Genomic DNA, 14,569 nt, shown 5'->3' on the forward strand with positions numbered 1-14,569 from the left:
TCCCAACCTTTCAATGGTCGAACTCACCAACCCCATAAAATTCTACATTTCCTTCGTATGTGTGTTGCATGCATAGGTTTGCGAACAAATCCCAATGTTATTGTCACAGGCATAAAAGAAGAGAACGAGCAGCGTTCCACCCTCCAACCAACCCTCCTCCCTGTCTCCAGCATTTGCATGTTTCTGTATTAATTTCTTGCTGAAACTGAAACTAAAAGTTGGACTTGAGGGTAGATTAGTATGGATTCTGCATGTCGTACTCTCTTATTTCTTTGAGAGCCCAGTTCATTAAGGCATTTTCCTTTATTACGTTGGACATTGAAGTTTGCAACAATTATTTAGTATCCCATCAAGGCTCGCGGACATTTACAAGGACAGGAAAGCTGAGACCGAGGCAAACTATAAAATCAGCGATAAAACTGAAACCTTCTTTTGTGCCGTATACTTGTTTTACTTTTATGACACTCAAATACAGTCCTCACGCATATGTACGAATCCCTGTAGAAAATGGAGACAGATAGGATGGGATATGCTGCACATTACAGGTAGATAGATAGGCAGGTTGTTTTGTGATTTTACTCTCCGAACTACCTGTCTCTCAGTCTTATGGAAGCCAATCAAGAGTGGAATCATTGGCTTTGTCCCAGGTTGGTTGGTTGGTTCGTGGGTCGAGGGGTTGGATCATTTCATCATGAGCCATTGTTGTAGGGCCGGCATTTCATCTTCTTATTGCTCTTGCTCCAACATTGTACATAAATCTTTTGTCATTGGTGGTGCTGGTCCAAAGCCGTGTGCCTATTCCAGCCAAGGAGCCATTGAACAAGAGGACTTACATATTACAAAATACAACGCACCATTGTATTACACGGCTCCTTTTGTCAACGAATTTCACCTCTTTCACCATCTCCCATAACGCTTTACAACTTTGTGTCAATAAAAATTTAAATAGCTGCCCATTCCTGAATGAGCAAGCTTTTCTCAAGCGCAAATGAGAAAAAAACTTGTCACAAATAAGCACAAACAACATGTTGTGAAATGATACATATGTCACTCGCTGCATAATCTCACATCAGTCGCAGAATCGTCCGCTCGTGTTCTTGATGACAACATGCATGTTATGAAATTCCGAGAGATTACAAGAATAATGGTGACACGTGACATTGCAAAATGAAGAAAAGCTGCATAGACCAAAACGTCGTATAAATAACTTTATAAATAAAGGAGAACACAACTTGCTAATTTTTTCCAGGCATAAGTTTTTATTTTATTTATTTGCAGAAGCAGGGGTGGGAGAGGTTGTTGCGTACATTGTGCGCAACATTTCACTGACATTTTCTACCATGTTGGCAAACCATACATGTATCTGCGTAGGAGCTTTTTTCCTATTTACTAAACTAATGTAAAAACATTTTAGAGTCCCGTCCATCAAGTGTGACATCAACAAAGGATTACATTACTTGTATATTTTGTTAATGCTAATATTACACCGGTGAGATACAAGAGATACTTGTTGTCCTTCCTTTACCATCCCACTAAGAAATAAACTATTTAAGGTCTCTGCCTTGCACACTTCATACATGTCCTCTTTTCCATCCGTTTCGATTTGAAGGTACTCATCGTCATGCACTTACGAGTACTACAACTAACTTACACAATCACTACGACCACCATCCATCTATTCTTGGTATGAATGATTCTGCAGTAATTAAACGCTTATTAAGGTGCAATTAATTTATGTAAATATTAATTTAGCGATCTACTACTTTTTCACATTATTTTGACTGGTTGGGTTGAAATGGCTTTATGCACTGCATTCTTATTTTCTCCCAATGTATAAATACTTTTCTTTGGGTTTCACAAGTGAATGTGGACTGATAATCGAGATTCTCATAGTCCAGAGATAACACCATTGTTGGGGAATTTGAGACCAAAGTATTCATGTCACGCAGGTGAACTATGTAGTGTTTAGGGACTCTTCAACTTTGTGCATATGCTATTGACATCAAGGTTAAGTAGCTGTTGCATTCTTACGGTTAATAATATTTAAAAGATCTCTAGCGAGATTTTGGATTTAAGTTATAATGTACAAATGTTTACCGCATCCAGAGGTAACTTTTTTACAAAATCATGATAGTGAGTGGGCAGATGCTCGTCCATTCTGTAAATGTGTGATGATCTGTATGCATACTGTAGTCTAAAAATCCTCGTTTTGTGAACAATTTAGAGTTAGCAAATATGTAAGTGTGTGCGACATTAACAAATAACAATAACTCGTCACACGCACTACTAACAAAATCAGTTACAAGATACGGCAGTCTCTTATGACACAAATAGTTGGTCTCGTCTTGAAAATTATAACGATTGAAATAAAAGTGTCCATTAATTTGATCAAGTCAATGTGGATGAGTTTCTTTGGGACAGACGAGAAGGGGCGAATCCTGCTACTGAAAATATAAAGAGAAATCTCAGTTTAATCCAAGTAAGATTACAATCCGGTCAACTTCAGTCGAATGCAAATGCACAACTCCACATGAATAATGTACGCTCTATGTAGTTACCGGTGGGATTTCGCGGGTGGAGGCGGCCGCAAAGGCGCTGTAAATGTCGGCCTGTGCGCCCAAGTGGGTGTAGTAGTAGGGGTAGACGGAGGCGTAGTAGGGGTTCGTCCGCGCCGCTTCTCGCACCAACTCGTAGGAACGGTACTCCGTTTGAGCTGGAGAAAAGTGACCACAAAATCTCATCTTTATTGCTTTAGAAATGCACGTGCTGTGCAAGGATGTTTCACTCACCCTCGAGAATCCTGGATGATGCAAGTTTGAAGTCGCCTCGATAATCTTTCAGAATTCGATAGCATAGAAAGTCGATTTCTTTGGGGAGTCTGAACATGTCCAACATTTTGTTCACAGAGTCATTTATCCCGTCTATCACCGTCTCGGCCCCACTGAAAGCTGTGTAAAATCCAAGGAAAAGAAAACACACGTGAATTTAATGTCTTAAGATTTTGGCATTTCCAACTAAATATCATGCGACGCGACCAGCAAGTTAAAGATGAGCATAGTTTGTCACACGTTTGTTTGAGAAAATATTTATTTTAGAATTGCACGTCAAAATAATTAACTGTATGTAAGTGTGTTTCATGTGTCCTTGTTTAGTTTTTTTTCATACAGTGCACCTATTTATTTACTTATCGGTATGTATCCACAAAATTCGTTTATTTGTGGTGCAATTAAATTACATATATTTAGAGGGTCAACTCCACTATCTTGTTGGGACTTGCCCACTTGTGGCAGGTTATCTGCATTTCATTATGTGCTATATTACAATGCATAAAGTTTCTGTCGTGCATTAACTTTTTGATAAGTGAAATTCAATTGTTGCTCTTCTGGTCTTAGGAGTAGTATTTGCCAACAAAAAGCATATCTACAGCATGCAAAGTTGTGTATTCTTATGGATTGTATTATCTTAAAGGAATTTACATTTTCTCAGAATATGACGATGATGGCACAACGAGACCAAAGCCAGACAGTTTATTTCCCTCAATTTGCTCGACTTTCTTCTCATCATCATGTCTCGAAACCAAGCTGGTTCTTTGATTAATATCCTAATTACACCAATACTGATATAAAAATACCAACATGTCAAATCGCCTGACACACTATTTATGCTAACATATTTACTCATGAGAACTTCATCTTATGTGTGTTACTACTCAGTTATCTCGTTGCGTGCATGTCTCATTTTTTATCTAATGCCTTAATTTTATTTGGTTTGCGTTACGTTGTGCAAAAGTGTCAAATAAAGTAAAAAGTCAAAAAGTCAGACAGTCTCGATTTTCAACCACAACAAACCTGCTAACTCTAAACTGTCTGCACGTTGACCCAAACTCAATTCCGTGGATAATCCTGATGTTATGAACCCTACGTTGACAAATATGTTGTAGACAAAGTATCCAAATTGCACGACTACTTATTTAATATGCAATACCAAATGGGGAATGTGGTGAGTAAGGTTGTAGCGAACCAAATGAGACGATAAACTAATAAGAAATTTTGTCCAGACAGAGTTTGCGACGACTTGCTGATAAGAATTGATCTGAACTTTGTAAAAATATTCGCTAAACGATGTCTGAGTCCAGATTGTATTACAAAGTCAGAGTTAGGTAGTTGAGCTGGAATAAAGTTGAGTTGTAACATTGGGACTCTTGCAAATTGTGCTGATTAGATAAGAAGGGTGACTCGTTCCATTTTTGGCCAAGCAGAGATCCTGCAGATCTACAAAAACCGTAATGCCAATAAATCCTAACAACCCATTGTACTACATTACTGCATCTTTAACTCTGTCTCTAGACGATTATACTGGGGCCAGTGGGGAAGATGAGAATTAAGGCCGTTGTTGGCAGCAAGACTTTCTACTAAATATATTTCTGCACAAGGAAGAGGGTGGATGGTGGATGAGATTCGGGAGAAATGGGAGGGGTGGCTTTTATGACTCTGGTTGCAAAACGCTTCGAACTGTGAGACATTATTAGCAGACGAGAAAAATGTCGACGTAGGAGAAATTCTGCACAAATAAATTCTGGAATTAATTAACTATTCCACTCTTCTTTGAGAGATCGGATCGATGCTTGACCATTTATAGGATGTAGTAAACATAAATGAAAAAAAATTGTGGTGATTCCTCTTCTCCGGAAAACAGGGTGAGCGAGTAATATGCATTTGCAGCCAATCTCTGAAATGAAGGCTACGCGTGGAGAAAGTCGTCGTTCTCGCATTGGAATTATTGCAAATCCGATCTCGACTGGTTCATCTAAATATTCAATTTGTGCGTTTGCAAAACTCACCCAGGGCAATGCAGCTTTGGAGCACAAAGTACACGGGCCAAAAGGTAGCACATCACAGACAAGGAAACAACAACCTTCAGTCAACTATGTATGTTGGCGATGCGATAATACAACGATTTAGTCTGGGTTGATGCCGATGGATGCAATTGGTGGCCTCTCATTTCGGTTTTTCAATTTCTATAAAATACTCTGCTTTTCTCTGAATTTCACTCCAGTCTGCTGCCAACCAGCTATCACATAACTTGTGTCAGCAAGCCAACACTTAATTCAAGTAGCAAGAATGCAAAATTTGACAAGTTTTGCAACAACTCATGCCCCAGCAGAAAATTGGTGTGATCAACGTGAAAGTTTTGAAATGCGACCACTGAGATGGACGTGCCTATTATTCGCAACCCTGCAAATGTGATACAAGACCCAGACACAAAAAAAGTGAGTCATGTACTTTTAACATTGCTTGATTGAAATGCAAAACATTTTCACTCTTTTTTACGAGCTATACATATGTACGAACATACGAGACATGGAAGCTTCTCGTATTCTCCAGTGTTCAATTTCATTGGGATAATAATTTATTGTATCAATGAGATTGATACATTTATTGGTCGAATTCTTGAGTGCCATCTCACTCGTTGAACTCTTACGTAACCTTTGCATTGTTGGTTCATGAATGTGTTTGGGAAAGGGCCAGGAATTTGCAACATTAAAACTTGACTAATGAATTCTCATGAAATTTCTCACATTATAAAAATATTTTTGTAATTGTAAACCGAGATAACTGTTTGTCAATGGATTTATAATGGGCATAGTCCATTTATTTGAAACCTTTTCATCTCTTATTTTCCGAGACACATACATAATAATTAAATTTGAGCTTGATTATTTAGATGAGAATGAGAGCAGAAGAGTATGAAAACAGTTTGGTGTCAAATTTAGCATATCATTAAAATAAAAGTCCATAAAATTGCCTCATCGGAACAAAGTGATATATTTAGATAATATGTGTATCTAGTGATGCTTATTTAGTTTAGTTATTTTATTTAAAAACTAATTGAACTAAAAGGCAAGCTAGATATTTTAGGTTTTCGATCCAGATTGGATTAGTTGGATATACATATATTGTTTCGATTGGATTTCGTTTTCCTCCAATACCTTGACAAAGTGATAAAATACGAAAGGTGTTCAATCTTTTCTCACGCAACCAAGCAGCAAACGGAGGAGAAGAAAAATTGGCTGTGTTAGAAATTATTGCTAAGAAGAAGAGATATTAAACAAATAATTTTATGGCCAATTGTTTCCTTCAGGTAACTTATTCTTGTGAGTGGAACATTGAGATAACTGCCTTCTGTTAATAATTACTTCTTGAAAAAATCTTTCACTACCCAAATCTACGTCCTCTACGTATGTACAACAACTTAGAAAAAATATTCCATTGTTAACCATTTAGTTAATGTTGGTTGGAAGGTAGGAGAACCAACCTGTAATTCCCTGTCGTAAAAATGTTTAACGTCCATTAAAACTCTTTGATTTCTAGCATGCAAAATACACAAAATTTCATGTTGGCCCTTTCTTCCATAAATTCAATTAAGCACGAACATGCGCTGCAAACATTAAATTGTATTGTTTCGTGTTATTATTAGTATTATGTCTCTTTTTTGAAAATTTATTATTTTTCAGCATCTTTTTATTCTGTGCCATTAAAGTCAAAATTAAATTCTTGGTTACGTTGTAATTATTTCGTTTTCCGTGTATTGTTGTTTAATTGTGCAATCAAGATGAAAATTCAATGCAATGTTTGTTCCAACTCCCGATCACTCACTTGCTGTTCATCTTGATAAAATTAAAGGTGGCAGATTATGAATTTTTTCGAAACAAAAGAAAAATGTAATTATATAGTCGCGAAATGTCAATTACACAGTTGACGGTAATAATAATTGCTCATAATTTTGAATCATGAGAATTTGCATACGTCAAAATTTGTCAGTTAAAAATGTCCTCTTTACACATGTGGCATCATATACGTACGTACATAATTCCATCGACTTTACATTTATAAATTGGGATCATGGGAAAAATGACACGTATTTATACTTGCAGATGTGTCAGCAGAACTCAAGTTGAAAGTCTCCGTTAAACTTTATGGCTGTATTTCGCCCTGTATTTCGCGAGTCGAGTGTAATTTTAATGCCAGTTTGGTTCCCTGCATGCACATCTGTCAGCAAATATGACAATATTTAGAAATGACATGTTTGATGGAAATTATGAATAAAATTCCCAGTGCCAGTGCAAAAGGATAGAAATATGTAATACTTTGTCAAGAATTTTTGGATAAATTAATCATGATAACTCAGCTTTGAATGAGAAATTGTTTTGAAATTGGCAATGTATCGAGAAATAAAATATCTTGAAAAGTTTAATTTTGCATCTGCGTAGGTGAGAGTTTTCCAGAGAGAATTGAATTATGTTATAATCAACCATAAGCCCTTGCAAGTGTTAATTAAATTGTACCCTACAGACGCGGAGACAAAAAGTTAAACCCTGAGCAGAGAACATCTTCACCATTTTAACTACTTTTGTTGCAATTAAATGAGCGATAATTGCAAAATTGGAGACTTTTATGCGACGCGTTTCATTAGTTTAAACTCTAGGTTTGGATTGAGTGAGAATGTGATTTGAGCAGAAAGTGGTCGTGGAATTGCACAAGGGAAAGTTTACGCGCAATTGTTTGCTGCACATAGAATGAAAATTTTATTGGTCGTTTCATAGTTTGAATCACATTTTCCATTCCGAATTTATTACTCTTTCCAAAATCACCAGCTGAATCCAAAATCCGCACAATTTACAATCAATCTCGTCCATCAGTCCACCCACCTTGCTTGGCATCACTCGCGTTTTATGTGGTGCCCGTCATCAAACTTGTCTCAGAACTGCGGATGATGAAATTTGGTCAGCTTGTCGGGGAATTGGTGACGCCGAAATAAAACACCTTCTTCCCTTCCCTACTGCCTACATACATATGTGTAATATACGACCTGGAGGAATGTTTCCAGCAGCACGTTATCCTCCCTTTTATAATCAATTTGACTACTGCCAAGATTGCCACTTAAATTTTACTTTATGAAAGTAACAAACAATTTTAGTTGAAGAAGAACGAGGTGCGAGATTTGGAAATGATATCAGATTGCTCATGAAAAGCTTGGCTCTGAAATTAAATCCTGCGGGTGCTTGGACACTTGGTCATATAATTTTATCTGAATAGGCAAATAATTTCAGACTCGTTTTCATGAAGTGAAATTATTAACCAAATCAAATGTCTGCTTTAACTACATCCCATCATATGCATACTTAATACGGACGAGTTCTAATCTGCATATGGGCTTCAGCCATGTTGAAACTTTCGACAACTATCTCAAGAAATGCTCATACTCTAATGTATTCTAAACTCTAAATATTTACATATATCGAAAAACGCCCCATATTCTCATGTCAATATTTTGTATCATACGATCCCATCCAAGAACATACCACCGTCAATTTCTCAATTAACAAACGCTACAATATATGTAACTCGAACTGCTTAAACGCATTTTGTGTGGGTACTTGCAAGAAGAAACAAAAAATTCAAAATGAATTAATATAAATTTAAAAAGGTACGAATAATTGGGAAATAATTTATTTCTTCTTGACAGGTCTTAATCGAATCGTCATAAAACATGCTTCCTACTAGAAAATCCAATGAACCAATTGAACCGTGTGTTACATGTATGAATATGTGCCACTACAAATTTTTAACTTCTGTGGTTCTCCATTTTTTGTTCCTCTATAAAGTAAAGGACCACAATCTACGACTCAAATCTCTGTTTTTCTAACGAACCGGCTTATGTATTATAATCACAGCCGTTTTAATGCCATTGTTTCGTCTCTGTCAAACAATTTTCTTTCAATTAAAAGTAAAACTTGGCGCATGTGATTATTTTGATGTTTAAACTTTATACCTTTGCACTTCGCACGATGGAATTTATGATCGCGTACTTGTTGATTAATAACATTATGAAATTGTTATTGTGATCAAGATATTCAATGATATTCTTGCATGTTTGTGGCATGTGTAATCCTAAACTTTTTAAAGTTATACAACAACAAAATCCTCACCAAGTTTGTTGTATAATTTGAAACTTGAATATGGTTCACCAAATTGGAAAAATATTTTAGAATATTATGTGATTGAAAATGGTTACCGTACTTGATTTAATTTTAGTTTTTAGTGGCAGGTGTTTTAAATAGGTTTTAATGAGTCCATTCCATATTGAGTTATTAAGTCATTGGGAAAAAGTAATAAATAGTTTTAATGTACCAATTTTAATTTTTAATTGTATCTGCAGAAATATGGCACTCATGTATTATAATGCACGCACTTGGAGCCTATGTCAGTTTTAACCACTCGAATCAATTTCATCTTTTGCAATGATTAGCTTGATCTATTCAGTTTTAATCGGCATAGTTCATTTGACTATTATGCATATCCTTGCAATAATTGGTTTTCTGAAATTGTAATACTGCCAGCTACTGAAGCTGCACCGACAAATAAAAGTTCTACAAACTTCCCTCATAAATTGTAATGTCAGTATTTTTCATTAAAAATTTTATTGTAGTTTGTAACTGCACCTCATCTCTTCTACTACAAGCACCACCACTAAATAGGAAGGATAAGCATGTATGCATGTACATACAAGCAATTAAATATGGGGGTTGATGATGAGCACCCATATCTAACCAAAGTAGGTAGGTGAACGTTGTACACGTTTGTTACGTGCACATTTCCCATTTGTGATGAAATGAACTCCAAAGTTAAAGTTTACACTCGCAGTTAGTTAGTACATACATGCACCTTAAATACGTATGGATAACAGTAGAGAACCTAAAAAGTCGTAACTTGGTTCGAATTAAGAATTAGTTGTTCTATGGACGATGCAGAGTTTGTGAGTCCAGGTTTATAGTCAAAATTTTTACAACCTTATTTCAAGTCGCACCTGGGTGTCCTTTCTACTTATTGCTAATGTTTTATTACACCTTGTATATCTGTTTCATTTATAGCTTCTTATTCTCCTCTAGCTCGCTTCTCTTGCTGGCTAAACTAGGATGAGATTTATTTTATTTCGTTTCATTATTTTGGAACTTTTATGTCCGTGCAGAATTCAGATGGTAAAAGGAATTTTAAATGCACGTCTGACGCATACATTTTACACCCCTCCTCGCCACAAGCTACGCAATATTTCAAGAGGTTGAGCAACATTATTCTTAATGCGAAATACAAACTTACGAAAATTTGGATACATTTTCAGGGCCCCGATACCATTCACATGTTCCAGTGTGAGGGATGAGGATGACCCCGGAATTGTTGTGGGTGATGAAGGGATGGAAGATGAGGACGAGGAGCCCTTCGTATGAGAAGAACCCTGATGGATCCCCTTACTGCCTCCGCTCGTAGCATGGTGCGGACTCCCGTGAGCCGCCCCTCGTGATGACGAGATTGATGATGAGAAGCCTCCATTGGGCTTCTGAAATGGGTGGTGGTGGTGGTGATGATGCCCGTTCTTTAGGGAGTTGGGGAGGAGGGTGTGGTGACTTCGGGGCATCGTGGTTATCACGTCCTGTTGTTGTTGCTGCCTTTCTCCTCGATTCCCAACGTCGTCTCTCATCGACATTTCCTTCTCCCGGCCTTCCTTCCCATTTCCACCCGTCGAGCTAATCACGGCCGGAGCAGCGGCCCTTGACCCAGGTCGACTGTTGCTACCCACACTGCTTCCAGCGGGAGAGCGTGCTCGGATGACGGAGCTGGACGACTCCCGAACCAGACTTCGGTGATGATGGTGGTGGTGATGTCCTTCTTTGAAGGAAGTGGCCGAGGCGTTGCTATTTGCCCCAGGGGATGAAGAAGGGGGCGAAGAAAGCTTGACGATGATGGGGTCGTCGTCGTCGTCATCGTTATCGCCATTGTTGCTGGAAAGGCGACGGGTTTTGCAAACGGGTTCAGTCTCGGGACCGAATGACGTGTGCTGCTCTTGCTCTGATTGGAGTGTTCTAATTAAAGCGGCTCGTTCTTCGTCCTGCGCTTGAGCGCGTCGCAAGCGCACCTGAAATAAACCCCGAGTCTGGGTTGTGTTACCGATAATTAATGAATGAGGACGATTATCCCCAAAAAGCAACAAGACAATATGCTCCAGTTTTTGCAATTTTTACAAAAAAGTTGTCCAATGCTGTAAGACATTGAGATGCATGCCAATTATTGCCAATGATGCAAGCAACTTGGGAGTAACTGCATGGTAAGATAACCTGTATCACATAAATACATGTACGATTCGTGATGGTAATGCCATTTTCTTGCGAGGATTATTATTGCTCACAAGAACACGACTTAATATTTGTCCTGCATTGCACAGTGATTTCTTGTATTTATATTCTGCTTTGTTGACAGATAGGCCTCGTCAACGATGATCAGGAAATGCGAAGCAACCCAAGCTGCGCTCAAGTTGTAACAACTCCGTCTTACAGCAGCTTAACATTGATGAACATCGCCTTACATCTGAAGTACAGAAGCTGCAAATATGCTATGCAATTTCCACTTGCTCCACTTTGTGTTCCACATTTAACGAAAAATAAACTGCAATGAGATCACTACTTACTACGTACTATTTACATCCCATGAAAGTTGTGCATATAATATTATGCTGTACATATAGCACGTCGCTATCCTGCTTTATCCTCCCTGCAGCTTGATTTCATATTAAAACTGCGAGTATTTGCGGTAGAGAGGCATAAACATACAAACTGACTAAATTGCCTCTTGTATTTGTATAAATAACATCTCAATGTGGAAAAAGATAAGGTAAATTCTAGAGTGACGGGCCAATTCAGCTTACATAGCTTTCAATAAAATACAAAATAATTTCGACAAAGTTTTCCCTAATGTTATGGAGAATTATGGTGATGTTAATCCACGCGCTACCCCATTTCATTGAAGCTTTTCATATGTGCGGACCAAACAGTTTGGTGTTTGGTGGCAAAGTGCACTTGATTGTTTCAGATATCTGCACACACATGAACATCATCATATCATTTGTCATTTCAAGAGTGAACATTGTGCATCCATGATAAGTTGCTTATCTCAAAATATTAATCACCTGCCAACCTTTTGCATCCCACTTGAGCCACAAATTGATACAATGTGCTTGAGGTGGGCCTATCTTTGTATGCATGTAAATGTTCGCGTGGATTCGCTCGTGCCATTTGACTCTATTAATCCAGCACCCATTATTGGGCATATATGTATGTACTTGCACTGCAGTTTCTGATATGCACATATGACAATCTATTATGTATTTCTGTGGTGGTGGCGAGGGTTCAAAGTTCGGCAACTTTGTATAAAGATGATAAATAAATAAATGAACTCTGACGACTGAAAATACCAAGTGCTACATATGTAAAATCACAAAAACGAGTCTTACCTGGACTGCCATCACACACTGACGCTCTTTCACAATTAGACATTTGGGACAGACACAATCTCGGAAGTCGCAGTAGCGCTTGTGTGCTTTTACAGGAACGATGAAGCCATGATTTCGACATCGAGCACATTTTGGGAGTCGAGATACCTGAAAATGGAAACATGATGATTATTCATCGTTGAAGCCGAGTAAAATTAATTTTCCAGTGGAACATTAATAAACATTCATAGTCAATTGGCTAAAATAGATGTAGGTATTTCTTTGACACGGACCATTTCAGAGATCGAGCCACCGCCTGAGCCGGACATTTCCTTCCTGTGCGAGTGATGGTGAAAGCTGGATCCTCCGCTGCTGCTGCTCAGCGGTCTTTTTCGGTTGGATGGCAGGGATGCTGTTTCGTGAGTTTGTTTCATTTCATCCCCAAAGTGAAACACCCCGTTCGACTCGGAACTGCTATGCTTTCCTCGCATCGGGTGCGGAGATCGAGATCTGGAACCCTGATTTGGAATTGGACAAATTTCCATTTTAGCATCATTGTCATTCATGTACAATCATTGTATGTAGGAAAAGAAAGCATTCAGTATTAAACAATTTGTACGGATCACCCCGGTGTAAAGTAGGCAATAGAACAGAATGCATAGTTGAGGCGTGTGCGTGATCTTATACCTCGGGGTCTGGTGATACTGAAGAATTTCTGTACGACTGTATCTCCGCTTGTCGCGATCTCATGCTGTAATCCGTTATGCTTTGCGGTTCCATGATCGACCCTTCCGACCTCTCGGAGGACTCCATGTCCATCTTCCCCATTTTAAGTCAATCTCGAGCCAGAGATCTGCATTGCAAATATTTATGTTCATATAGTTTCGTCCGTTTAGTTAGAGCATCACTTTTAGCAGCACTTTTCAATGTATCAATCAGCCTCTATAAATCTCCAATAGTTCAACCAGCACAATTTTACACTTTAATCGCACACATGATATCCATGAATTACTGGCTCCTTTAAAAAAATAGGCAGAGATGGATGATGACCGAATAATTCGCTTTCGATAAAGAGTAAATCCAGTTGACTAGATAAATCACTATGTAATTAATAGCAGGATATGTGAAATTTCTGTTAAAAATCGCAAGAACTTTGATCCAGTATTTTTTTATTCGCGATGCCACTGCAGATCAAGTTGTTTCACTAACTATCAACTCGGTTTATTTTAATTCAAGCGCCACCATTTTATAATATTATAATATTAACAAGAACGGATGCTATCGTAAGGAATTGCCAAATTACAGTTGATCAAGAAGACGCGTTTGATATAAAATATGACACAAAATAAATATGTTTCATTCATTCATTCATTGACTCCTCCAGTGACATGCATTGGAGGCGAATAAACCAAGCTAATTAACGAGAAGCGTATGCAAGTGGAGTTGAGTTATAACCAAACCACCAGCGAATATATGTACGTAGGGTGAGGACAAAGAGATCATTTATGTCACAAACTTTGTCATATTTGATCGTGCTGTGTGTATCCTAAACGCTTATGATATTTTATTCAAAAAGTTCCATCGTATTTATTATGAACTGACTAAAAATTAATTAAAGGGAATGATATGATATTTATATACTCTAAATCTACATATAGGGAAACTATACATATCATCATCTTGAATTTTGATAAGACGTTCTCCTCTGCGAAACTGTGCACATAAAGATTAATGATTCGCGTGGACACGATAATTCTATATTCACTGTAAACTCATTGTCAACATTTCAGAAGAAGTAAGTTTAAAAGACTCATTTTGTTCTCACGAAATATGAAACAAAGTACAACCGGATATCGTAATAACGCACCAGTGTTAATAAATTTTAATGACAGGTTGAAGGTTGGATAAAATGACTGCATACAAAATTTTATAAATTCATTTTCTCAATCGGAATTGCTTAATTAGAGCTGTCTCCACCAACTCTGAGCTCTCTGTCGAATTTCGAATACTAAATGACATAGAAATCAATCCCTACAAATGAAAATAGTTGCATATCTTATTTAACGAACCACTATTACTAAATAATCGTATTTATCCATTATTGATTAATACATGTTACTCATATATTTTAAATCTCCACAAAACTAGGACAGTGAATTCATTTATTTGCTCGATAAATTACCAAATAAAATGACTTACCCCGGCAAACATAAAGGTCTCTTCTGATAAGAAATCTTCTTCTGGTTTC

General features: G+C 37.6%; 2 protein-coding genes and 1 long non-coding RNA gene across 3 annotated transcripts; 1 reads left to right on the plus strand and 2 right to left on the minus strand.

The window, feature by feature from the left end:
- Window positions 1-1,239: 1,239 nt before the first annotated feature.
- LOC118436184 (protein doublesex-like) lies at window positions 1,240-11,214 on the minus strand. Its single transcript, XM_035853699.1, has 5 exons — window positions 11,188-11,214; window positions 10,158-10,971; window positions 2,790-2,948; window positions 2,559-2,713; window positions 1,240-2,444 (listed from the first exon to the last, which is right to left on the minus strand). Exons 1-5 carry the CDS (start codon window positions 11,212-11,214, stop codon window positions 2,442-2,444), a joined length of 1,158 nt encoding a protein of 385 aa, XP_035709592.1. The 3' UTR covers window positions 1,240-2,441.
- On the plus strand, window positions 4,847-6,569 carry LOC110852582. The gene is made up of 2 exons (XR_002548149.2): window positions 4,847-5,269; window positions 6,142-6,569. It is a non-coding gene; the product is annotated as an uncharacterized LOC110852582 (long non-coding RNA).
- A 151-nt stretch (window positions 11,215-11,365) lies between the features above and the next one.
- Window positions 11,366-14,507, minus strand: LOC118436260 (doublesex and mab-3 related transcription factor 1-like). Its single transcript, XM_035853956.1, has 3 exons — window positions 13,009-14,507; window positions 12,615-12,839; window positions 11,366-12,489 (listed from the first exon to the last, which is right to left on the minus strand). Exons 1-3 carry the CDS (start codon window positions 13,147-13,149, stop codon window positions 12,310-12,312), a joined length of 546 nt encoding a protein of 181 aa, XP_035709849.1. The 5' UTR covers window positions 13,150-14,507; the 3' UTR covers window positions 11,366-12,309.
- Window positions 14,508-14,569: the final 62 nt, after the last annotated feature.

The sequence above is a fragment of the Folsomia candida genome, unplaced genomic scaffold, assembly GCF_002217175.1.
Source record: "Folsomia candida strain VU population unplaced genomic scaffold, ASM221717v1 Fcan01_Sc007, whole genome shotgun sequence".
Classification (NCBI taxonomy): domain Eukaryota; kingdom Metazoa; phylum Arthropoda; class Collembola; order Entomobryomorpha; family Isotomidae; genus Folsomia; species Folsomia candida.